The following is a 27,056-nucleotide window of genomic DNA, read 5'->3' as shown; positions in this document are numbered from 1 at the left end:
AAGTGTCAGGCATTGAGAGAGGAAATTAAAAGGGAAAGTGTTCTTGCTAATGTAAACGAAAAATATGCAAAGAGGGCAAAGAGTCTGGTTCTGTGTTACCTGAAAATTGTTTCTGTAAAATAAATAATAGTATTTGAGCTCTCTGAAACTCTAAAAAGCACAGAAAAAACAATGGGTTTGTTTTTTTCAGAACCTCTGTTTCAAATTCACCTGTCACCAAGATCATCTCTCTCTCACTATGTTGCTCCACTATGTTAATCCATCCAGCCATTAATTAAGACAAGGTTGATTTTTAGAAAACTTTATTTCTATAATAGGAAAATACAAAGTTGCTCAGAGGAATCAAGTATTAAAATCCTGAGAACTGTATCAAACTGTATTCAGTGCTTACTTTTATTGTGCATTATTAGTGTAAAGCAGCAGATATTCACAGTTCACTAGAGGATGAAAACTGAGAAATTTGAAACTTGTGCTGCTTTCTATCTTTATTATTGAGTGATTCTTTTTCAAAATACTTCAAACTATAGCACTCTCATATTACAAATGTAGTGGGAACATCCCCATCCACAGATACAGCATTTATTTGGTATAATCCTGATAGCAAAAAAATGAAAGGTAACTCATAAAATACCACATAACCTGATGGAGGCATTCTGTTTCATTAATCACTCTGAATAGGAAGCATAATCACATAAGGGCATAGTGTGGTTACTTTTAAGTACACAATTAAGTGCTCCACTGTCATAATCACTATTGGTAGACTACAAACTATTCTACATGTGACTACTAAGGTCATAAATACAGGTCTCCCATCAATTTTCCACTCTAACATCTCATCCCTAAGTATGTTTGCATTGTTGTGGCATATTTAATATTGCATTGTTCTACACAGATAAGGTACTACTGCTTGCATTGCTGTTGCAAATGGCTACATTATTCTTAAATGGGTAATGTTACCACAGTAAATCTCATACAAATAGATAAATGTCACATAGATCATTAAATGTCTTGGATATAACAGTACTCTTGAGTAGCATTTCATTTTTAAGTACTACACACAATCTGCAAAGCCTCTTACATCATTATCAAGCTTACAGCTGAGCTGTAACTGTTAACTGCAGCACATCATGGAAACACTGGAACAGAGTTCTGCACAGCACTTCTGCATCAGTATCTGGACAGGATTTCCAAGAAGAACACGTAGTAACAATCCTACCAATATAGAAAACAGTGAAGTCACTGAGCTTAATTGTCAAGGTCTAGGATAAAGTCACACAAATTGTCCTGCAATGTGGAATTATTCACATAAATTCTGAAGTAAAAATTGTCAAATAAACATGCTGTCTCAACATTAAAAGAGGACTCAGATTCTTAGTGCCTTCAGTAAGCAATAATGTTGACAGATCTTAAAATCAGATACTTTGATTTAAATACCTCTTACTACAGACACAGTGACACAACTTTTCTGTTTATATTTGAAAATGCTGTGAATTATATTTCTTCTTTTTCTGCAATTAGTTAAAGGTTTTAGGTACTTCTTTTCTATTTATCTAATAAAAGGCATATCTTGATCTAGTTCTATTTGTTTAAAGATCCATAGATCATAGATCAAACTGATTTGAATGGGCACACAACCCCTCCCTAACTTTAGGAAAAAGTTATTTGAATTACACCTAAACTAGCAATTTATCTCTACGCATTCTAACCAAGGTAGTGTTAGATTTCATAAAAAAGCAGTAATTTTTGTCCATAATACCAGTTAAGCCTAAGTTGGATCTTTTCAAATCGTATGATTTTTGGAGAAGTGAAGTCAAATGTTTTAGCTTCTCCTTGTCAAAAAGGTCTGGTTTGAGTCAAGATGTGTGTCAGTGCCAAGAATGATAGGCAGTGTGCTCACCTGTCCTCTTATCTGCTCTAGCTCAGCCAAAAAACACCTTTACATGTCACAAAATGATCTCTTAAATGACAGCCTATTTCAAAGTTAATCCATTTTAAAGTTCTTTCGTTGCTCTCTTCTTTCACCTTCCCTACTCTTTATTTCTGCTTGCTGGCAGTATCTTGGTGCTCACTTGCCCTCCACCACTCCTTCTTCCTCCTACACGTGCTTTCCCAGAATGCCAATGCCTCTATTCCCGTGTACCTCACTTCTCAATCTCTTCTGACACATTCAGCCATATTTCTTGGGCATTTTCCTCTCCTCATTCTAGCTGTTAGCTGTCTTTTCCTTTGTGAAAAATGCAGAGTCATATCCAAAATGAAATTATATCCTTACCTGTCATCTCTAATTGAATAAAAAAAGCCATAGCCATGTTGTACCATAGGGAGTGCAGATCCACTAAATCTAGTGTAGCCAGTCAGACTAGTTGAAAGAACAAAATTCCCACCTCCTCCACTGTGAAACAACACAAAACAAAAGCAGCACTTTTGAAAATAATCTAAAATAAAGTGACTTTGACAAAACAGTTATTTGGTTGTAGAGATCAAGACATCAGCACACATAAGACCAGTGTAAAAAAAGGCCTTGCTATCAAGGGACACAACTTCGCATGGCACAAGAAGATGAATTACCTGGCTGTGAAGGCTTTATCCCCATACAGTTCTGGCACTGGCAGTCCTTGCTCCTGTGCTATCAGCAGGAGACCCAGAAGATGACGATCAAAGCCTGTCAAATAAATGCAAATACTGCATCTTTAACAGTAGCATTCCCAGTTTTTCTGCTTCTTCTGGTTTGGACAGGTGGGAGCTCAAATAGCAGTTGAAGGACAGATAAATAACAGCATCATATTGCAGCATCCAAAAACATTTCCCATATGTTTGATCTAAGAGGTCTTCAACACTTTCAACCTGCAACACTGAGCTCAAAAGCAAATTACTTAAGTAACAGAGACCCAGCCCAGTTCCTGTGGAAAACAAAATCCAAGAAAACTTCAGTCAAGGAGGAAGAATTCCTCACAGTGGAAAAGGCCCATGGGCAATTATGCCAACACAGCAAAAACGCTTTTCAACTGCTCTGAATTGTGATAACACAACAAGAAGGCTGGAGAGAGTATGAAATTCATCAGGTTCATTTCCCAGCCACTCCTTCTTAGTCACAGAATAGTGTACAGCACTAACACAGCTGGATTAGAGTCTCATCCAAATCTCTCCTGTGTCCTAAAGACTACCTTTTTCACTTTTCAGCCAAGCACATATTTGACTGGAAGGTACTCCAAAGTAATGTTTAGCTGGCAGAAAAAATGAATAAATATTCCAATTGTACCAGTTTTTGGGGTACAAGGATGGGTGCAAAGACTAGGTTTTAGTTCTTCTCCCCAAAATTAAAGTATAAAATGTTAAGGAGTAGTTTTTATTCAGGTTGAAAATAAGGAGATAGAAAATGTACTAGCATACAATGAAATTCCCTTTTCACCCACATGAAAAAGACACAGAAATTTTGATCCCAGAGTACCTTTTCCATTTTCACATTCTTTCCTCATTTTATTGTGCTTTGCAAATGCCTTATGCATCAGTTGTAGCCGTTGATAATTCTATAAAGTAGGGCAGAGACAGAATAAAAAAGAAAGGAAAAGAGAAATAGAAAAATCAATCCAAATGAGTAACACATCAGCAATCACAGATTAGCAGGTTTTTCCCTCTCATAGTTTCTAACTATTTTAGATAGAAGAAAATGGAGGAACTTGAAAACCCTTTCAAACCCTTTCTCCCAAGCCCAAATTCCCTTTTCAGGAAAATGTGCTTGTTTGTTTCCTGTATCTCTGATCTCTTACTCAGATCACTTTTGAAATGAACAATATTCTAAACCTCCTGCTCTTTCCCAAATAATCTGAAACAATGGAAAGGAACCAGTGTGAACTAGAATAATCAAACCCAAAAACCTACTACAATACCATTTATTCAGAAGGACACTAGGTGCATTCCCAAATGTTCTCTGCTGATTGCCATTCTGCCCAACATTAAGGTTTTTTCAAGTTTATATTAAAACTTACATATTAAAGCCAGAGAGAATACAAATAACATGGTTTCTGTAAAGGAGACCTTGAGAAACAGTCCTAGATGCTCAAGACCTTCACTTCTAAGACCTTAGATCTTGATAGCTCTTTGACTACTTAAGAAGCACTATTTATCCTTTTATTCATCACACAGGAGGATGCAGCAGAGAATGTGCAACAAGGACAGCAGTCACTCAATTTGCTAAAAATCAAGCTACCAAGCTGACAAAGGGCAAGAGAAAATTTGAGACAAAAGGATTATTTCCAAGCATCTGACTTTAAAGTATAAAAAATTACATAAAGGCAGACTTCTAAGCATGTTAATTTCAATACTATTGAACAGATTTTTTTGAGTTTCAGGAGTTAGTATTAAAAAACAAACAAACAAAGCAACTATAGGGAGATATGTGGAGATGCTATTCAACATTACAAAGAGAAAAAGACCACAGTAAGTGTTGAAACTTAGTAGTAGTAACCACAGAAGCCTGATAATCGGTTAGAAAGTAACTGAGTAGCAGGAAAAAAATAGGAATCCATATTTGGAATAAGAAAGCAGATTTGGAAGATGGCCAGAAAACTGAGCTTTAAAACTGCAGTACATGCCAAAAGAAGTCAGTGAAGACCAGGAAAATGTCCTCTTAAAGACCAGAGTTATTAATCACACATGCTTTCTGACAGCTGTCTTCCTCCATGCATTAAAAATATAGAACCTTTAATTTTTCTAAAGATGTGTTGCCCTTTGTCTCAAAAACCTTCTTCATGCTTAATTTCTCAGGCTCTGAGAAATGTACAGTGAGGGCAACAGAAAGAGCTTTAGTAGAGCTCTTTCTTGGCAAGCAAGGCATGACCTGCTTTGCCAGCCAAGCACCAGAGGGTAGTTGCTGGGAAAAAAAAGGTCTCTGGTTCAGCTACTCAGAGACAAACTCTGGAATACACCCCTGTTACCACTAGGACACAAACAGCTTTCAATCTTGCTCTCAGATGCAACTATTAGATAAACATTTCCTGATTTCACTTGAAAATTAAAACAACAGAACAACTGCACAGCAGAATACTTTGGCCCCAGCCCAGTAACTTTTTGAGGTGTAAAATAAATCAGTGTGAATGGAATTTAAGATAGTTACATTCTTGAACTCAAAATGCAAATAGCACAGAAAACCAGCAAGCCCACACATGACAGCACAGCTCAGTCAAAATGACCAGAATCAGAGTTCAAGCAACTCAACATTTGAAATTTGTCTCCTTGGAAAGGTACCAACTCCCATTAATGAGACTACAGAAAAACAAGTTTGAAGTGGTTCAGATGACAGGCCTTCTAAATACATAGTAATTAAAAGTAGGATTTCAGTATTTACACTTTCAGAAGGATCCAGCATGGACTTGCACCATTCCACTGCTTCCACAGTACATGATCTTATGGTCTCTGTGCGGCCATGATAGAAACGCCTGGTCATGGCAGTTTCGTAACAGCAGCCCGGACTAAGAACAAAAATTGGGGAAGAGTGTCTCAGTAACCTAACAAAACTGTTTGCTACCTAGGACTAAAGAAGTTCTGCACAAGATCTTGTACATCTAGCTACAGTTACAAGTACCAGAAATCCCTTAATTTTCTTTAAGCTATATGTCTGAAAAAGAGCCCACAAAGCAACTCTGTATGCTTTTATGGGACAGATGACTGAAAAAAAGTGCCAGGACTATAATCATACCTTGAAAAGTCTGCATTGCCATGGATATTTTCTGCAGACTACAGATTTACCATCCTCCAGCAAAAATAGCTGAAATTACACAAGCTTCAGTTTCACTGTATACTTCCACCTACACCATCCAAACCCTCATAAATTAAGAGACACAGTTGAAATAAGCAATGTGTTCCAAAGCATTTAGAGGGAAAAGGTCAAAACTTTCTCTGCCTCATTCTGACAGCCATCCAGCTTTTACATGGCTCTATGACAGTCTATATACTTATAGTCTATGTCTATGACACTTGTTATACAACCTACATAAAACATACTTGCATGTTTACAACAGACCAAGGCTATATTAGTCAGATAATTAATGTCCTGATGTTCAGAAAACCAAGATCTACCAACCTTTGTTATGATGAGCTACATCTCACCAGTGACTAAACATCACACTCCTATGAAGAAACCCTCCTCCTTCTGAAGCAAGCAATTCTCTGCTGGCCAGGAATGACTTACACAAGCCATATAATGAATGCTAGTTAGCTAACAGAAATTTGGGAACACCAGTTACGAGAACAATGACACCTTTTAATCAATAATACAGAATTAAATGCCACATCCAAAAATGCAGAGGCAGTGACTCTTTAAGTGCCTATCTCCATCTCTATTATTCTGCCCAAACCTTCACATCCAATATTGCTAAACAAAGTAAGACACTGAAGTTTGTGAGGCCTTTCACAGGCTTAGAAGATGAAAAACTTTACTGATGGCTGTCACAAGCCACAGACAAAACTCTCTTCTACATTAGAGCAACTATTTGACATTAGTGAATCCTGACCCACAGTGCATTTTGTGTTCACCCAAGCGTTTCCTTTGTTTGGCATAAGTTCAAGTTCTCACAGACTGTGTTCTGTCACCCATTCCATAGTATGCATATGCATTATCCCTGTGGGCACAAGAACATAATTCTTCTGAAGCAAGTATGGCTCTATGCAATTGTTACTGTAAAAACTCCTTAGTTCTTCATTCTTAAATCCCCATGGCAAATTACATACTAACTTTTCAAAACCACATCTCTACTCAAGAAACTAGTTTTTTATTCCTAGTCTGGTATTTTCTTACCGTCCATGGCATTTGTAATAAGCAAGCTGAAGGGCAAGCTGCACAAATGTATCGGGATGAAGTTTTCTCTTTCTAATCAATGCTTTGCCAAAGGATGTGAAGGCATAAGACACCAGCTGCAAGTCAGATACCTGTCATACCAAAGGAGGAAAAAACAACAGAAGTCAAGAAATATCACAACTTGGTCCACTGCAAATAAAACACACTCAGCATAAACCACAACATAACAAATTTAACCATGGTGTTCAATTCATCAATTAATCAGTAATATATTCATTCCTGCTCTCCAGAATGAAAAAAGACCAACTAAAAACATGCAATACAATGAAGAAAAAAATAGTATCAGTAACAACTAGAAGAACCAGGAGTAAATTTCACCTTTTTGTAATACAGTTCTTTAGTATATCCAATTTCATTTATAATTTTTTGATCCACTGTGAATACAAGTTCCTCTGGCCATGGAATATCCCTCACATTATCTGATCCCTGGGAAGATAAAGACAGAAAGAAAGACACAAACAGAAAATATTATCCATAAGAAAAGACACATTAACTGATAACTTTGACAGTTTATAAAGGATAGATACCTTCCATTTTCCCTCATTTTCAATAATCTTCTTTTCAGCATAAGACAACATGGTAATTAAAGCCATGGCATCAAAAGGAGAATGCTAGAATCAGAGAAGAGATTACATTACTTTGCATAAAGCCAGAAGATCAAACTTCTGCTTTTTTCCCTATCCCACTCTTTTTCTGTAGTCCAACAGATTTACTGCACAGTGTTGTACTTGTTTTATAGTTCTGCAATAAATACAGAAGTATTTTAAGTCCATGCACCGTTTTAACTGCTCTGCATCTGGACAAGAAGGCACAATGTACTACTGCCATGAAAAGGCAGATTCAAGGAAAAATATAAGCCCTTTTGGCCATGCAATAATAAGTTTAAAAACCATAAGTTAAAAAAAAACACAGCTGTTCAAATGGATACATCAAACAAAGACTTAATTTTAAGTCTTCTTGTGCATTGTATTTTTTCCTTGGAAACTCCTTATTAAATACTTTCAGAAATAAGATTATGACTTCAGATCCTGTTGTTAATTCAAGAATGGTATAATAGCAAACACCATGAGAGAGCAAAGATCATGAGAAAGCAGACTGCTTTTGGAAACCTACCAGACGAGGTGCCATGTAAACAAGGCTATACTAAAGACTAACACATTAAGCACTTAAAATAATACTCTGAAGGGGGAAATTCAGTAAATAAATATTCAAAAGATGAAAAGAATTTAACTTACATCACAGAATGCACTACAGGTTCCATTGGAAAAGAATATGCTATTGTAGGATTTATCTCCCCAGCGCACAGTAGGATCACCTGCTACGCCCAGCCTTGTAAGCTAAAGCAGAAGGAACACACTGTGAAGTCTTATAAAACACCAAGAACACTGCCAATCTTTGTAAGATAAACCTAGTCTACATTAAGATGGCAAGACCTCCCTGACAGATGATGTTTTCATCCAGTTCAAGATGAAACATGATTATAGGGCCAAGTTACTAATTAGAAGTGTGATAAAAAGCTAATTCCTGTGTCTTTCAAGAACCTGAAGTATAGAGGGCTAGAAAGTTATGAAAGTAGATTTCAGCCATTCCTATTTCCAATATCCTAACTATTAAAACCGTCTAAGTTTTCCTATGGAACAAAAAAGTACATTTTTTCATATTTATCTGCTTCATTTTTAGTGTTCTGAAAGAGCAAGAGCTGCTACTTCCATATACAGGCAGGAGAAATTTTTATGTAAAGATGATCAGATATGAATTATCAAAAATTCTTAGCTACCTCGGTGTAGTCCTCAGGAGTTGCATGGGGACTAGCATCATCAAGGCCAACCACAAACAAACTGCTTTGAATTTTTTCCAGAAGACTCAAGTTCTTTGGATCAAGACGAATCAAATATTCCCGTAACTAGAAGGCATGAAAAGACAAAGCTAATTGAAATAATGCTTTTCCAATGATCACAATGCTTTTCCCAGGAACCAGCTACTGAAGAATTCTTACCTCTGCCCATTTGGTCCTTTCATTGCTTGTTAGGACAGCCAGTCCTGGTCCATCTGGTTCACTATAGCATCTCTCCTGTATATATGTAAGTTGTCTTTAAGAAGATTTAAAAAACTGAAGTTAACAACAGATGGAGAGAAGGTAAAAGTCATCTTGCATCTCTCTCTTTTTTTGCAAAGCTGGAATTTTGGCCTGACATTCACAAGCCAGTGTGAATTTTCAGGAAGCATGAATCAGCTCCCCTAGATTCTAAGGACAATTGAAGACCTGCTCAGTTTTCAGTCACTCAGCACCTATGAGCCCAGTACAAACACACATGAACAATCATAGTGCTAAAGTACTATTACACACTTAATTTAAAACTAGATTTAAGACTCCTACAGCACAGGTTGAGACTTCAGAGCAGCAGACATCTGCCATACTGCAGCTTTACAGCAACTAATCACATACAGGGCAAACCTTCCTCTCAAGATAAACCTTGAAGCAGAACTCTTGCTGCAGTACATCCTGAATGTAGATTCTGAACTATACAAGAACAATCCCCTTCCTATCTTCCTCTTTGCATTAAGTTATTCCCTGGCAAAATTAACAACCCTTCTTTAGTAAGGAGATGCATATAGATCCCAAATCAGTCACAAGAGACTTATGTTGAAACTACAAATGTGTGTAACAGGAGAGTTCAACACATGAGAGTGCATCAACTTTGATATGATTAAGTAGCAGTGCAAATTGTACCTGGAAAGAATGATGATAGTTGTAATCCTACTAATTCCACATAAAGAAAGCAGAAAAAATGGTATTTCCTACTGAAGTATCTTCTTTTAGCCCTTTTGTATGATGCTCTACAGATGTATTACAATAGTACATGGAAAGAAGCTGCCATCCACAGAACAAGGATTTACTCAAATCTGAACCTTTTAGCTAAAGGAGAAACTGCAGTCTCACTCATACCTAATTCTCTGGGGTCAAGGGAATGGAAAAAAAGAGCCTCTTTTGTATGTAGCTTAAATATAAAATAGCTCATTTAAAATAAACATTTTGAAAACCTGAAAATCTCTGGAGGAGTCAGCATGCTGCCTTCATGCATAGCATCAAATGCAAATACTCGGCCTCGACACAGGACTATCAAGTGAGATGGACATTCACCTTCAGCCTCTGAAATGAAAAACAGGAATAAATGAAAATCCAAGCTTGGGGACAAAGTGACAGATACAGGAAAAACTCAGCAAGTCCTACAGACTCTTTTTTGTTCAATTCTGCAAACTTCAAGACATTTTAAAAGCCAACAGAAGTCACTCGTAACTTTGTTTTAAACTGCTTCAAGTCATTGTTCTAATGTTATGTTCTAATGAATCTAACAGCAAATTTTATTTAAATTAAAAATGTATTTGTGTTTCTTGTAGGCCCAAATTCCCTCTGCTGAAATAAGTGTTCCTTGCTGAATCCACACATACATATAACACACAGAATTTGTCTTTCCTCAATTCTTAATGCTGTCATGCTTACTATAGGCATCAGGCTGGTTACACAACAATTTGAAGCAGAGTTTTCTTTTACTCTTATTTGATAAGGACTAAATATTGGATCAAAAAGGTAATTTCTAGATGAGATACCTTCTTTACTTCATTATATAAACACTCTACAACCAGTAGCTGATTTAGCACTCAAGAAAGCAAGAACTTGATGATTAAATTGACCACTCCTTCAGCATATTAATAAAAATCACTTGTTTGTATTAACCCCCAATTTTCATTTGTTTACCAGTTTTAAAATAACTGCTGAGAGAGTCTCTGGTAAGTCCAGGAATTTTGCAAGTGCAGAAAAGCATTCGAAATTGGTTCATGTCCAGAACATTATTCCCAGATCTCTCTATGGCAACCTTCTCTCTGTAGTAACAAACACAGCAACATTAAGCAAGAGAAATCACAATGATGGAATTAAGACAAGGTAAGACAAACCTGTCTATTATGGCAAAGAATGCAGGCCAATGGACATGAACACACATATGCAATTAAGGGAGACACAGACGTTCAATATTCAGGATCAATTGTTTTTTCTTAAAGTCTTACGCTCGTAATAGATCCCAGTATTTCAGGGTGTGCCATATATTTACACATGCTCTGTTTATCTGAGTGCCCTCTTTTGGTGGCCAGCAGTGTTCAATATAGGGACCAGGGCCTCCCATATTACAGTGTATTTGTGTCGAGATGCGAAGATCAAGATAAGCCACATTCAGCCACCAGTCCTCCAGCTGAAATGAAAAATGTTAAACATCAGAACTTACTGCTATGCATTAATACTCTAATAATTACATAACTGTTCAATTGTCTGCTTTTTACTTGTTTATTTTAATACTCTGAATAGTAGATCCTATATAACACAAGGCAGGACAGTGGTTCAAAACTAATTGATGAAGATAATGACACATTTAGCTCTTCTCTTTTCAAGCTTGAAATAAAATTCAATGCTGCTTAAGAATATTAAACTATAAATTATGGTATTTCTTCCCTGATATTCATCATCTTAAACTCTTGCAGTTGTCGGGTGTAGCTGCTGTGAATATCACAGGCTACTCCATGAGGAATAGAAGGAAACTAGACTTATGTTGAGAAGGAATTTGAAAGAGACAGTTTATAATGTACGTTTTCTGCCACCATCTGAAAATCTCCACTCTGGAGTGTGTCTTGTTAGGATTTAGATTCATGAATACCATGTGATAATGACTTTCCTTGTATCTCTTCCTCTGTTGAAAGATAACTTTAAAAAGTTATCACATAACTTCCTTCTGGGAAGAAAAAGAAAGAAACTAAACTCCGGATTCCAGGTCTGGTTTTGTTGGATTTTTTTCTTTGTTTTTGGGCTTTGTTGCAGGGTTGAGAGAGAAGGAACAGATGTCACAGAAAGAGAGACTGACATAGAAAGCATTCAAAAGCTGGTAAATAACTTAAAATTTCAGTTAGTGAGCTCTCTTAGTCACTCAGCATTGAAAAAAACAAATTACATGTATGTGAGTAAGATTTCATATCCGGGTCAAGTGGTTGACGTAAAGAAGATTTAAAGATTTTACAAAGTTAAATGATTCTTTGAGTTACATCCTGAATAACCAGCTTTCCACAAGTTAAATTAAGATTTCTTACATTGAATTATGATTTCTTATACATCTAAATACGCACCCAATTCCTTCTCATTTTAGCTCTTTCCAGTAATTTCTGATGCAACTCTTTTCCAATGCCATTTTCAAATTTTTTAACTATATCCTTGGTTCTTTGATATTCTTCTTCATTTAAAAATGGCTTCACTGTAAAAGGAAAATGTTTTTATTTTAAAGACAATTGCATACTAAGATTTTTTTCCAAGATCCAGATATCCACAGGCAAGGGAGTGAATGAGAATTAATTTTTCTAAAACAAGTATTTGAAGGGAAAAGACCTTTTAAACACCTCTCAAAAATCTGTAAATAAATCAGTATGTTCTAATAAAACATAAATACATACTTTTAAATAAATACAGATGATAGCAGACTAAAGTAATTGCTGAAAACCTGAAATGCCTAACAGATAACTAAATCAAATACATTTACATCTGTAAGTACTATGGAGTTCTACCAAGTAATGAAATTTACAGGAACTTTGTAAATTAAAACATGGAACGTACACGTCTGTCACCCTACTGCACCAACTACAAGCTACTTGCCTGTATTTTCAAGTCCATTCATGGTCTACAAGCAACTTGCCCATCAATTCTCATTCACTGTCCCTGTGTTATATACACTTTTTATTGACAGCAAATGGAGTTACTGGTAGACAGTTTTTCTGGTTTTAAATCCTTTTGGTTTTCTCTCAGATCATGTGCATTATAGGCCAAAGTCTTTCATAAACATCTGCAAAACCAGTCATTATTTTAAACTAAACACTCTTTAAAGACTTTTGACCATCAAATTTATGGTCAGTAACAGGCACTGCTGATATCATTTTCCATACAGGCACATCTCATTTTTTCCTATACTCACCTGGTGTATAATGTATTTTCTGTTATATTTATACTTAGATTGTGAAATCATAGGAAACAGAATGGAGGGTTGTGTGTGAGGTGTGTTCCTAGTGATTCAAGGCCTACACAATGAGGTCCAAGTAATTTTTGAGGCTGCTAGACTCTACCATTAGTTACTTTCTTGCTACTGGTAACCCTGTAATCAATTTCTTAACCCTGTTAAGAAATAAAGAAAGATACACAATTACAAAAATGTAAACAAGTATCTGCAACAACCGAGTTTCAGCAGGGCAAGGTCTCAAATACTTAGTAAAGCTAAGTAAGCATTAAATCTTAGCTCTGTCTTTCTGCAATCATGCCTGCTTGCCTGCAACCACTATTGTTCTCTTCTCAACAAACCTTGTGATCATCTTGTCCAACATTTAATCTCTGTAGGGTCAGTTGCAGCAAGTTGCTCAGGACTGTGCTGAGTTTTAAATATCTCTGAGGATGAAGACTCTACAACCACCTTGGTAGCAGCCTGTTCACTGCTTGATCACTGTTGCAATAAGAGGAGTTTTCTTATGCTCCAAAGGAATTTCTTGTATTTCAGTTTGTGCCCATCATCTCTTATTCTGTCACTGGATATTACTATGATGTCTGGCTCTATCTTATTTACTCCTCAGCAACAAGGAGTAGTCACACATATTGCAAAGATCTGAACAACCCTATCTTTCTCTGTCTCTTCTCATATGTCAGATAATCCAAGACCTTCATCACTGTCACAGCCGCTCTCTGGGCTCATTTCAGTCCATAGCTCACTTGTACAGGGAGCCCAGAAACACACAGAACTGCAGATGTGTCCCCCCCAGGACTAAGGGAAAGGATCACTTCTCTGTACCTGCTGGCAATGCACCTTCTATAAGGAGTCCCAAAGGCTACTGACATGCCTTGCTGCAAGGCCACATGCTGGTTCATGTCTAACAGACCCCAGGGGCTCTTCTGCATCCAGGCACTAGGCCCCAGCTTGTGCTGCTGTGGCAAATTACTGTTTCCTAGGTGAATGACTTGGCATTTCCCTGTGTTTGCTGAGCTTCACAAGGCTCCTGCTACCTGTTCCTCCAGCCTATCAAGCTGCCTCTGATGGCATAACAACCATCTGCTGCATCAGCCAGTCCTTCCAGCTTTGGAAGCTCCCAAACTCAGAGTAAATTCTGAGTGTACTCTGCCCCATCGTGCATGTCCCATCACCACTAATGACCATATTAAAAATTACTGGACCCCTGGTGTACACCATCAGAGACTGGCCTAGAGCTGCCATATGTGTTGCTGATCACAAACCTTTCAGCCCAGCAGATGATACAATTTCCAGTCCATCTGATTGTCCTCTACCTAGTCCATATATTATTAGTTCATCTATGAAGATTTTTTTTTTAACTTTTGATGTGCCAGAAGCCTTGCTAAAGTCTATATAAACAATCTCCATTCTTCCTCCTTCATCTAGTTAGACAGTCACCTCATCATAAAAGGCAACTATGTTGGTCAAAATTTCCTCTTCAGAAACCCATGCTGCCCATTCCCAATTACCTTCTTGTCCTTCATATGCTCAGAAATGGTTTTCATGATTAATTGTCAAGGATTCCCAGGAATGAAAGTAAGATTGATCAGCCTGTAGTTAACCCAAATCTTCTTTCTTTTCCTTCCTGAAGACAACAGTAACATCTGCTTTCTTCCTTTCCTCAGGAACCTTCACCAGTAATCATGAACTCTCAAAGATTAACAGAAGCAACCTCTCAAGACAAAGGTCATCTCCCTCAGCATTCATGGACACATCCCAACAGGACCCACGTAGTTTTTCATGTCTAATCTGTTCAGTGCTGATCCTTTTCTAACAAGGGTAAGTCATCCTCACCCCAAAATAATTCCATTTTAATCCTAATTATATAAGGCATTTCAGTATTTTGCACCTGTCCTAAGGTGAAAGGTAAGGATCCATTTCCAGATACATTCTGGTCTCCTTAGGGTATTCCACAGCAATAATGCAAGTCCTAGTTATAGCTTTTCTATTCCACAGGACAAACACAGACTGAGGGCCAAATATTACCTACAAATGTGTTTTAAAACACATCCTGACAACCTTAGGCAGCAAGACAGAACATCTACTTTCAAGTATGACCATATAATGTTAGTGTTTAAATTGCATTGGGACTTACAAAATTCCACTACAACACTATCACAACTAGAAAGGTACCAGGATTCTCCTTACACCTCCAGCACAGAAGATCAGCTATGCACATTCAGGCAGTAGCTACCACATCTAGACCTCATCTAGATGCAGCTTGAATTGCACACTATCATTTGTGAACACAAATGAAAAAAGAAGCAATTGCAGCAGAGCCATTCACCTTCACTCTTTTGCAGATTACAGTTTTCACCCTGAAGCTGAAAGTCTTGCCCCACTGAGGGTAGTCCAACACTAGGTTTCCCAGAAAATGACCTTATTATTATACACTATTGAAAGAGAGGATGATTACCCTCTGTTATTCAGGATACAAAGTCATTACAGAGCAATATTCACACAGAAAATTAAAAAGAAGCAACATTATGTGGTTCTGGTCTCAATTCATAGAATCATTTAGGCTGGAAAAGACCTCTCATAAACTTAGTCAAACCACTAAAGGGTTACTAAGATTGCAAGGGAACTGGAATGCACAATGAGATGAGGCTGAGAACTGTGTTTGTTGAGCTTACAAAGAGAATGCAAAGGGAAGAAGACCTTGCTGCCCTCTTCAACTGAATGGAAAGTCCTGGTGAAGATAAAGCATAATTCCTCTCAGAGACAAAAATATTTAGGATAAGAGAAAATATAAAGGAATTAAGGTAGAAATACAGAAAATTTCTGACATGGAAAACACAAAGTTTTTGGAAGGGGTTTTTGGTAATTGCTGATTTTTTTGTTTGTTGGTTGTTTTTCTTCCCCCTCCCACAATAAGGGGGTGATCAAACACCAGAACAGGTTACAATGAAACAGTCTCCATCCCTGTAAGTAAACAAAACCTGGCCAAACAAGTGGTGAGCAACATGCTCTAGTTGGACCAGCTTTGAGCAGAAATTTGCTCCAACTCTTCCCAACCTACACGATTCTATGACTACAAGGCCTCTTTCCATTTAAAAACTATTTAATCAGATGTAGAACCAGCCTTGTTAAGGAGCAGAATTTGGCCTCTTTCTCACCAGAGTTCAGTGAAACTTCTCTTGCATTTCTTCAGCCCACAGATTTTGTCTTTCTTTCTGATTAGGAGGTCAGCTCTGCCCATGAACAACAAGTATCCCATGAAAGACACCTTCAGTTGCATAGTTAAGGAATCCTGGGAAGCTGGAAGGTTGAGTTTTCATACTTTCATGTTGAGTCTAATGTTCTGAATCTCAGACTCTGGGGTGGAAGGCTGAACAACAAGTCTGTGGCCAACTTCTGTGCCCAAGACTTACTTTCAAAAAAGGGGTACTCAAAGAAGAGGTAGCAAATGTAGAGCCTTAAATAAGGCATATTCAGATACATACTTTGTCCAGCTTTTCTAGTTAGTTAGCTCTAAACAGACCAGCAGGCACCCTGACTAATGTCAAGTGCCCAGAGTCCTCCTCCAACCAATGAAAGGTTTCCCAGGACTAATTTAAAGCCTCTGTGAAGAATAACTTAGAGGTTCTGAATTGTTGACAAGCTTAAGCAATGAAATTCACAGAGCTGTATCTAGAACTGTGACCTGCACACTTTAATATATTTGTATAAGGGAAGACTATGGCAAATGCTGGGCTAATTTTCTCTACCACCAGTTAGACTAAAGAAGAATAACAGTGATCAAAACTAAAGAATGATTTTGTATATGGAAGAGCAAGCAGCAACTAACTTCAGCATGAAAAAGAAAGGGACATAAGGTATTGGGACGTAAAGCAATAAGGTATTTATGAAAACAGATCAGAATCAGAAAACAAGAGCAAACAAATTCACTGCCATATTTTCTCACTCCATTAGAGAGTTATTTATTAACCTGGAGAGACAGATGGGTTTACAAAACTAAATAACAATGCTGCTATTGCAGGTTCTATTCTTGCAGCACAACTTTAAGTAATCTGCATTACAGCAAAGAGAGGCCATTATTTTAGACACATATACAAACAAAAAAAATTTTGCCAAAACCCACCACTTCATTCTACATCAAAAAACGATGTAAGGAACACCAAAGCAGGCCATTTCCAGTACTCAGAATAAATGGGAACTCAGAGTAAACTTCAGGAATTCTATTTTGGGAAAGGGAAAATTTGGTGTAGTATGCTTCTGCTAAGGAGAGAACTCCAAATTTTACTTTGTTAGCATTTGTGTAAGCCTGTAAGATGGTAAGATACAAAGCAGGTGTTCCAGAAAAAAACTCCATGTCCCAGAGTTCTGAAAATTATTGGAGAAATATAAAAAAGTAATCTCAAGATACCCATAATGTATTTTTCCAAATGTATTATTCCAAACATATAATAAAAAACGAGCAAGTCATTTCTTCCTTATAAACAAAACTAGATACACATACACTGATGCTGTCACAAAAATTTTCTGTGATGTTCTTTAGTCAACATGTCAAGGCAGAAAGTATCCAAGCTAAATTATGTGAAAATGCTCACCTCTGCTTTTTCCTACTACCATGTAGTTAATAAGTGTTCTTTCTTGCAAATATTAAGTATGAAAAGTTTTAAATAACTGATTTTTTAAAAAAATACTGGGCAAACAAAGTTATAAAAAAGCATCTACGCAAACTAAAATTTGTAAGTGAAGAGTAAAGTATCTTTCAGTAGAGCAACCTTTTTTTTTTTTTTTTTGTCTTTGAGAAGGAAAAAACAAGTTTTAAAAAAATCCACTCTCAAACCAAAAAGTTAACTTTCCCACATGCCAAATTCCCTTAAAGAAAGGTAGTTAGGGATTAAATGGAAACTTTTACTCAAACTGTGCTGGGCAGTTTTAAGCCTGACCTTTGGCACTCTAAACTTGTCTGTATCTCACGCCCCAATTACAGCACAAGCTGTCTCTACAGTCACTTAGCAAACATCTTCAGATTAGCCTGGTTACAACAGCACACGACATGCTACCATTGCAACATTAAGTCATTACCTGCATCAAGATATTTACTCAAAGATTCATCAAGAGGAGGAACTGGCAGGGAAGGCAGGGAATCTTGGTACTGAAACGTTCGCTCCTCTGAGGATCCAAGCACTTGCTTTTCCATGTTGCGGATCCGCAGCACAACCAGACTATTCACGAAGCCCACGTTCGATGACAAATCGCCCAACACTGTTCTCTCCCCCGCTCGGGCCTCCTGCCATTTACACGGTAAAAGACAGATATCAGGAAACGCTCCCCGACAAAGCACGGACCGAGGGTTTCTCGCTGGCTTGCAGCCGGGAGAGGCACACGCGGCAGGGGCAGCGATGGCCAGGCGGCCCCTGCTGCTTTCCCCAGCCCGTCTCCATTAACCAGCTGGAGGACCGCCGCTTTCTCCCCCAGGGAGCGGCCAGCCAGCCCCGGGACACGGGCCCGAGCCTACAGGGAATCCGGGTAAGGGAGAATCACCGCAGCCCGGCTGGCGGCCCCTCCGAGCCCCCGGCCGTGCCCCGACCCCAGCGGTGTTTACAGCGGCTCCGGGCCCGCATCGAGGAAAGCCTCGGACGGCGCAGGCGGACGGGGCCTGGGTGTAAGGAGCCGGCCGAGCCGGGCCGAGCCCACCCCTCTGCCCCGCACTCCCGAAGAATGACGGGGGGACCAACCCCGGCGGGGACCACCGCTCGCCCGGTCACACCAGCCCCGGCTCCCTGCCCACCTCCCCGGCCACCACCTTCGCTCCTGTCCCACTCCGCAGCGGGTCCGGAAGCGGCGCGGGGCGGAGCGGCCGCGGGGGCGGAGAGAGCGGCCTGTCCTGTCCCGAGTGCCCCGGGCCCGGCGGTGCAGCTAAAAGGACAGCTGGAAGCGGGGCGGAGAGAGCGGCCTGGCCCGTCCCGAGTGCCCCGGGCCCGGCGGTGCAGGTAAAAGGACAGCTGGAAGCGGGGAGGAGCTGCCGGCTCCCCCGAAGGCACCCGGGCCAGTTGGAGCGCCGGACAGGCGCCAACTCTGCGAAGTTTAATAGGGCGAGTGTAGCTCTGCGCCTGGGACGAGGCAACTCTGGACGGGCGTGCAGACGGGAATGAGAGGCTGGAGACCCCATTTCCATCGGTCTGGGATTCCTGGTCGATGGAAGGTTGAATATAAACCAGCAGTGCCCTGGCCGGCAGGAGGGCCAGCCCTGTCCTGAGGGGCATCAGGCACAGCATCAGCAGCAGGGCAAGGGAGGGGTTGTCATGCTCTGCTCTGAGCTGGGGCAGCCTCACCGTGAGTGCTGGGGGTAGTTCTGGATGCCATAACATAAAAGAGACTTTAGGCTATTAGAGAGCTTCCAAAGGAGAGCTATGGAAATAGGGAAGGGCCTAGAGGTGAAGCCACACGAGGAGTGGCTGAGGTCACTTGGTCTGATCAGCCCGGGGGACAGCGAGGGGAGACCCCACTGCAGTTACAGCTTGGTAGTGAGGGGAAGAGAAGGGGCAGGCCCTGAACTCTGCTGTGTGATGACAGTGACAGGAAACAAGGGAATGGCCTGAGGCTCTGTCAGGAGAGGTTTAGACTGGATATTAGGAAAAGGCTTTCCCCCAGAGAGTGGTTGGGCACTGGAGCAGATTCGTGAGAAAATTTGTGACAGCGCCAAGGCTGCTAGAATTCAAGAAGTGTTTGGAAGATGCTCTCAGGCAGATGGTGTGATTCCTGCAATGTCCTGTGTAGGGTAAGGAGTTGGACCTCCGTGATCCTTAGGATGTGTGATATGGGGAGAAAGCACAGCTGGGGCTGCACTAGAGGTAGGGGCTCTTCACAGCTGCTGTCCCTCGTGTGCTGTGGTGGTGGCCTTAGCAGGACTGGGACCAGATGAAAGCCCTGGCTGGCCCAGGGGACTCCTCACCCAGGGTAAGTGGCCTGACTGCTTTGTGGGTGGGCAATAGCTCAGGAATCTACAAGGGTGTTTCTGTGGACCAGGTCTGGGCTGGTGGGTTTCTGTGCCAGCTGTTAAAATATTATGTGGGAGAAATGCTTGTGGGGTGTGACTTGCAGTTCCACAGGAGCAGGAGTAAGTAGTAACTAGAGTGATTGGGTGGCAATTTGGATATCTTCAGATGCTGGAGCAAGCATTGCACCACACAGTGAAGCACCACCTGTATTGGGAAGGACATGTGAAGCCCACCCAGCCCTACTTGCCATGGTGAATGAGGTCTGTGCTTTCAGAGACACCTGCCAGTACTGCTATTTGGCACCTCAAAAGTCTCTAACACCTGCTGATGTACCTGGATGCTGTGTGTTGAAGAGCTATGGTTCAGCCCAGAGTCATAAAAGAAGTTTAAAAAAAATTCTATGACATAACCTGCTACACTCTGAACAAAATGTCACCATGTTCCATGACTTCTTTTCTCTTTGTGTCTGCAGCAGTGGCACCTTCTGCTTGCTTCTTTGTTACTCTCTGCCTTTGCTACCAAAATGCTTCACATTACCTGGTGTAGTGGTTTAACTCCAGCCAGCAACCAAGCCCCACGCAGCAAGCGCTCACTCACTCGCCCACCAGTGGGATCAGGGAGAGGATCAGATGAGCACAAGTTATAAATCTTGTGGGTAAGGAAAGCAAAAGCTGCACAGAAAAGCAAATCAAAACAAGGAATTCATTTGCTATTTCCCATGGGCAGGTGTTCAGCCATCCCAAGGAAAGTAGAGCTCTGTCACGTGTAACACGTACTTGGGAAGGCAAACACTGTCACTTAAAAAAGTTCCCCCATTCTACCTTCTTCCCTCCACTTTATATACTGAGCTCTTACTGAAGCCTACAGTGCTGCATGGGGTTGTTTTAACCCAAGGGCAAGACTCAGCACTTTGTCTTGTTGAATCTCACAGCATTGGCCTTGAGCCATCAATCCACCCAGTCCAAGTCCCACTGCAGAGCCTTCCTGACCTCCAGCACACCAACCCTCCCACCCAACTTGGTGTTGTCTGTGAATTTACTGAGGTGCACTCAATCCCCTCATCTAGATTACCAATAAAGATTCCAAACAGGAGGTTGCAATCTCCCAACCAGTTTTTTTCCCTTCAGATGGTAATTATCTTTCCACATTGATGTCTTTCCTCTTGATTGTTGAGCTACTTGCCTAGTGCCATGTCTATGGCCTTTATCTCCAATTTTATCTCTTACCTTTCACTCTAGTCTACTCTATGGACTCCTTTAGAGCTCTTTCTCTCAATTGAACAATTTTCTTAAATATCTGAGCAAAGGTTATGTGGTTGTACCATAGCAGAACTAGGCTGACAGCAGAAGGAGTAGGAAAGGATGGGAAATTGTTCTGCTCCTTGTTGTGTTTTTTTTTTTTTTTAAACATGTTGAGAATGCATGTTGTGTGATTTTAATATTTATTTCAATAATTTTGCATTAGGGATAGTTTGAGCTTATCAGATGCAAGTGTCCCACAAATAAGTTTCTCTGTAATATTTTTTTTCCAAGGTCAAGTAAAGGAGTGGGTAAACTGCTTTCTGGAGGACATTATTTCAGTTGGTAATGACACATATTTTTTCTTTTCATCTGCAGCTTTTAGATGTTAGCAGTGATATTAACTGATTTTGAATATAGTCTGCTAAAAATGAAGCCATGAGAGATATGTTACTAGGAAAAATACGACTAATAAGATGGCTATGCACCATACTTTTTTTCCATTAACTTATAGCATCTAGGTATAATGACAAAGGATTGCCTTAAGTCTTTATTTTCCAAGAAGCAAAGACCAGTATTTTCTTGAACTCAGGAGCTACTGAGATATGGCTTCCCCATTTTTTTTCTTGTGGTTTATGCATTTTGCTGTCTCTTAAATGGAAGATCATACCAGTTTTTGAAGATCACACTTGCCTTCTGCTGAGAAAGAAAACTTTTGGGGATATAAATCCATAAACCTCAAAAAACCTGTAATAAATATTACAATGAATGTAACAGATGTGTTTTCTCTCTCTATCTTGACAACTCTTTTCATAAACCTGTAATTTTCCACAAAAGCCTAAGTGCCTACTCTGGAAAACATTTTTTAAACTTTTTTAAAGGATTATTTGAATAATGGATGTAACCAAATGTAACAATGTAACAAATGTAACAATAACATGTAAGGTACTGATACTGATGCAGAAATAAAGAATTTCAATTGTGTCACAATGTTAGGACACTGAGACATTGGTGTTTATCAGTTACACAAACTGTTTCTCTTGTGAAGAGAAAATCAGTAGAGGATTACATTGTCTAACTATCCTACAGGCTGACAGCTCTGTTTTTACAGGATTGCAAAGTGGTCAATGCCCTGAGCTATTAGAGTTCTCATCTTCCCAGCCAGGTGTCTCAGATACATGCCTAGCTGTAAGCAATCCAGCAGTTTCAATGACAGACTCAATACTTACCATGAAGTGGATCATTTGACTCCCAGGCTCACTATTCCACTTCTGTGCTTATTACTGGCAGGTGAAAGGACTACCTTAAATCTACATTTTAGGGGTAGACTTGGATCTACTTGCCACCTGGGGATAGGGTTGCTTCTACCTGGCTTCCAGAATATGTAAACAAGGGGTTAACTCATGTGTGTGCAAATGAGACAGGTCTACTACCTAGGGTTTGCAAGTGCCTGGATACCTGAGAGGCCTTAGGTCCTGGACTACCCTACTGGCAAACACCACATTCCTGCAGTTCACAAAGACTCATTCCACAGATTTTTAGACAGAGTACTATAAAATAAATTTTCCTTGGGGAAATATCTTGCAGCCCTCTGCTGCAAGTGCTTGGTGTTTCTTTACTTTTGGCTTTCTGTTCTCTGCAGGGTGGGGCTGATGGTGCATTTGTCCTAACAGCTGGTCAGTGCAAAAGCAGTTTTGTTGTTGCTTGTGTTTTCAATTGTGCTTTTCAATTAATACTTTTCTTATACTTAATATATAATATATATAATACCTACAATATAACACCTCATACCTACTATAAGGTGATGCCATGACAATAAATAAAGCTCATGTAAAAACTTCATCATGCCCTGAAAGCCTGTCTCAAAAACAAGTTTGAGAAATAATCCAAAATTTCTTTGGTACACCACATCTGGGTGCATTTTAAATTCTGCTGTATTAGCAGGGTGTTGAAATACTGAAGTGAGTGTGGCACGGTCCCCTGTGATTGTGACTGGAGTGGCTGGTGTACAGGAGAGACTGAGATAATTGGATTTGTCTCAGGAGGGGAGTGCTAAGTGAAGATGTCTTCACCTCCCTAATAGAAGGATGTGCAGAGGATGGGCAGAGCCAGACTCTTCTTGGATGTAGTCAGCAAAAAGACAGAAGATTTGCAGATAAAAGGGACAACAAACACTTAGATAGAAAGAAAAGTACCCTCACCATGAGCCATGATTGAACACTGGAACATGACTACCAAGGGAGGTTGTGGGGTCTCCATCCTTACAACATCTACTCAACATCTAACAAGAGAAGATTTGAACTATATGATCTCTAGGAGTCCCCTTTAGCCCAAGTTATTCTGTGATTTAAATGATGGCTCTTTTAATCTTTAGTTCTCTATCAAACTAGAATTTTATTTTCATCTTATTCTAAACATGAAGAGATAAAAAACAGGAAATACTTTCTTAAAATTCAGTGTTTGTTTATTTTTTTCCACTGATTGAGCCATTTCTTTGCCAATAATTCAAGAAAGAAACATTCTTTTTGATTATGAACACTCTAAAGTAAATTTTTCTGCCATTAATTCATCAGATCACGCATCTAACTTAAAATTTATAGAGAATAAAATAAGAGCTTGTTTCTGTTGAAAAACTTACAATCTAGAAAATCTTGATTCTGTGGAAGAATACTTATGTATCCTCTCTGTTGTAATAGGGTCTGAGTTAGATCTCAGACGTAAGGCAAATAGGTGGAAGTAGATGAAAATATAGGGACGGTTTGGAAATGATCAATTTTTTTGGTAATGGCTGTCTTGTCTTGTAAAAAAATGAGAAAAAAGAAAGATATTTCCCTAACCAGATATTCTTGGATTTCAAATAAATCAAGATTCAACTGAATGTACTCCCAAGATTATTTATTCACACAATAGTTCTTTCTTCTTTGGGGCCTTTTTTTTTTTTTTTCTTTGTGTGTGTGTATGAAAATTATATTGGCTGAATGTATCTTTCAAACCAGTAAGACTGACTTTGCAGGTTCTTTGTTTCAGGGAGAGTTGTAAAATAGTCCTTAAAGGCAAATTACTCCATTAGGTTAGCACAGATGTATCATTTACATCTAAACCTTGGGGCTGTATATGTAATATCACATGCACCTGTCCACCTGGACAAAGTGTGTGACAGCTTCCAAAAAGTCCTAAAAAGCACCTTTCATTTTCAATAGGAGGATAGTGAGACTGATGTAGGTGAAAACCAAACTACAGGATTAGTTTTCAGCTTGATAAACAAGCTCTTACTACATAGCTATGCAGTTGCTAATGCTGAGTAAAACTTTGGGGTTGAGCATAATGCTCCAAGAAGCTGGGAAGGGACAGATTGTCTCATCAGCAGCATGATCAGACATAACTGCATCTGGTGACAAGTCTGCATCTCAGTTACAGCTTTGACTGAGGGCACTCTCTGAGCCTCACCATGTCTCTGCACCCCATTTTTGCCTTCCCTGCAGCAGTTTCCTTTTCAGCAAAGGCAATAGTGATTGTGGCTATGGTTTTACTCCTGTTCTTATAATCAGTTACTTCTGTAGGTCATCCTATGACTAAGAAATCTGGCCCCATTACTGATTTTTTTTTTCAGAAATCTGACATTTGTTTCCATACCTTATTAGAATGTTTCAGCTTGTGTGAGGAAAACTGCACTTGGAATGGTTTTCCTGGAGTTCTTGCTACTGAGTTTTCTCTTCTGATTGTGTGCCAATAGGTGTGGATATAGGAATTGACCTCAAAATGATGCAACATCACCCACAGGGTGCAGGATAGCCAGTAGTGAACGCAGAACTTTTTGATTGAAGGAGACAGAATTGGTTGTGAGCAGTTGTCATCACACAAAAACTTTTGTGTTTAAAAGAAGGGGAACAGCCCTGTGGAGTCTTGCACCTACTGCATGTCTCTGAGTAGTCAATTTGGTGGACAAGTCCATTGAATACTTTCTGTACCACTGGATTATGAGGCCAAACCTCCATATTAATAAATCCCATGCCTTTTTTAGTCATGTGCTTATTTCTCGTAGAGTGTCCATGTGGTATTCCCACTGGATGTGGATTGCTGTAGACAAAATACAGAATGCACAGCCTTCTCTGTGCTATGTGTACTTTCCATGAAAGGCTATGAAAGGAGCAGATCCCCATTATCTGTGACATTTATGTCTCTCTGCTGAAGTAGGGTCTTTCTGTACCCTGCTAGGTCTCCTAATGTTTGTGTGTTTTATTCTTGTCAGTCCTGATGCTATTTTGCTCACCATCACTTTTGAGAAAGCAAAACTCTTCTCTAATCTGCTATGTCCTTTCACTTTCCCTGGCTATCTTTTGGTTTTTATGGGTGACTAATCATTTGCTGTCCAGGAGCCAAGAACATCATTGGTGGGAGATGGAGAGACCCCCCGAAGAAACTGCTGTTTCTCCAAACTAGCAGTTCTGCAAAGTATTAGTTCTTCAAATTGTTACCAGTTTGGCATCAAGAACTGCTGACAGACACACATCAGCATCTGTGAAGAAAGAAAAGCAAGCCTTGTCTGTTTGTGAGCATATGAAGATATAATCCACTGTTCTGTTGATTATGGCAATCTTCCTTTTTTCCAGGACATAATTTTGTGCATGGTAGTGGAAGTCCAGATTAACCCCTTTTCTACCTTAACTTATGTGGCAGTTAGAGTAGGTCAAGCTATGAATGATGCACAACTTCTCATCAAATTAACACCACTGTTCACTTTCAGTGGCTGACTGAGTGTTAGCAGCTCATGACTCTGCTTTACAGAAATGCAGAGGGACAAGGGAAGAGTGTCTGATTGAACAGTGCTTCATGCTCTTGCTGTACAGAAGTAGGTATTGACATTTGCATCCCTGTCTTGAATATTTTAGGCCTTCTCTGACTGGAAGTGTTTCTGTAGAGTGAGATTTGTCCCTAAGCTGTAGATGAGTCTCCAAAATTAGAGACTAAAATTGTGTTTATAAGCTGTGTCATGTATCTGAGACAATAGTATAGAGGGGTTTCTTTGTTTAGCCTGACTGCTTTGCTGTAGTAACTTGTGATTGACCAGCAGTTTGCATTGCTAAGACTGTTGCACTCTACATCAAATGGTGATTCCTGTGAGTGCCTCAAGGTTGTGCAAAGACAGGGACCATCTGAGCACCTCTAGATAGGAGTTTGAAGACTGCAATGTGGGCTGAGCAGCTAAGGGTATGAGAGAGTCCAAACTTCTTTATCTGAAGATTCATTGTTCTCATTTTGATTCTTACAAAATCTGTCTTTTGGAACTCAGACACCATTTCCCTGGTTTTCGAGTTTGTTGCAAGGAGAGTCTAGGTAGGTCTCATCTAGGCAGCTGGGATCTTACCATGGTGCATTTCTGTGTCTGCAGCTGATCACAGGGAAGGAACAGGGGGAAATTGGTCTTGGTAAAGTTTTATTCTTCCTCAAAAGCACCTTTTTTGGTTGTACCAGTGAAGCGGTTTTATCAGTTACTATGATACTTCATATAATGATAGCTCAGCACATATTTATCTTCTAAAACAGCAACAAAAATGTCCATTCTGTTTTATTTCCCATGGCCAGCCCTGTATATAGACTGACTATTTTTATGTAAATTCCACACTTCATTTCTCTTTGCAAGACTGGAAAGTCAGCTTTTCCACTGCATTCCGGTCCCTCCAGGCTTCCTGTTTTGTCTGAGTACTTTTGAATTTTATTTTTGTTTTTGATCAGCAGACCTTAGCAGACTGACCTCAGTGCATGCCCTAGTATTAAGTATAATAATAGAAATAACTTTGTTGAACTGAGCTCGTTCTCTGTTAGCAAGACTGTTTTACAGCATTGTAACTGCCTGGCTTTCTTCACACACATACAGACTCATTCCTGTGCCATGGCACTGAAAGTATTCACCAGGCCACAATACATACTTGTT

The 27,056-nt window shown here is 39.6% G+C and overlaps 1 protein-coding gene across 1 annotated transcript; it reads right to left on the bottom strand.

The window, feature by feature from the left end:
* Nucleotides 1-285: 285 nt before the first annotated feature.
* CROT (carnitine O-octanoyltransferase) lies at nucleotides 286-18,787 on the bottom strand. Its single transcript, XM_079301709.1, has 17 exons — nucleotides 18,677-18,787; nucleotides 17,971-18,175; nucleotides 12,023-12,147; nucleotides 10,919-11,100; nucleotides 10,611-10,735; nucleotides 9,896-10,004; nucleotides 8,850-8,943; nucleotides 8,631-8,756; nucleotides 8,089-8,190; nucleotides 7,381-7,464; nucleotides 7,172-7,279; nucleotides 6,794-6,924; nucleotides 5,345-5,468; nucleotides 3,449-3,527; nucleotides 2,569-2,662; nucleotides 2,273-2,392; nucleotides 286-1,212 (listed from the first exon to the last, which is right to left on the bottom strand). The coding sequence occupies exons 2-17, from the start codon at nucleotides 18,083-18,085 to the stop codon at nucleotides 1,092-1,094; spliced, it is 1,839 nt and encodes a 612-aa protein (XP_079157835.1). The 5' UTR covers nucleotides 18,086-18,175; nucleotides 18,677-18,787; the 3' UTR covers nucleotides 286-1,091.
* Between the last annotated feature and the right edge of the window lie 8,269 nt (nucleotides 18,788-27,056).

The sequence above is a fragment of the Erithacus rubecula genome (assembly GCF_903797595.1).
Source record: "Erithacus rubecula genome assembly, chromosome: 3".
NCBI classification, from domain to species: Eukaryota; Metazoa; Chordata; class Aves; order Passeriformes; family Muscicapidae; genus Erithacus; species Erithacus rubecula.
Note: the sequence above shows the minus strand (reverse complement) of the source record. Positions and strands in the feature narration are given on the sequence as shown.

Excerpts from the sequence above, each read along its gene's own strand:
- CROT (XM_079301709.1), bottom strand. The coding sequence starts at position 18,085 with ATGGAAAAGCAAGTGCTTGGATCCTCAGAGGAGCGAACGTTTCAGTAC. Across the intron at positions 6,925-7,171 it reads AAGAACTGTATTACAAAAAG|GTATCTGACTTGCAGCTGGT; the intron begins GTGAAATTTACT and ends TTGGTATGACAG. Across the intron at positions 5,469-6,793 it reads TATTACAAATGCCATGGACG|TCCGGGCTGCTGTTACGAAA; the intron begins GTAAGAAAATAC and ends TTTTGTTCTTAG.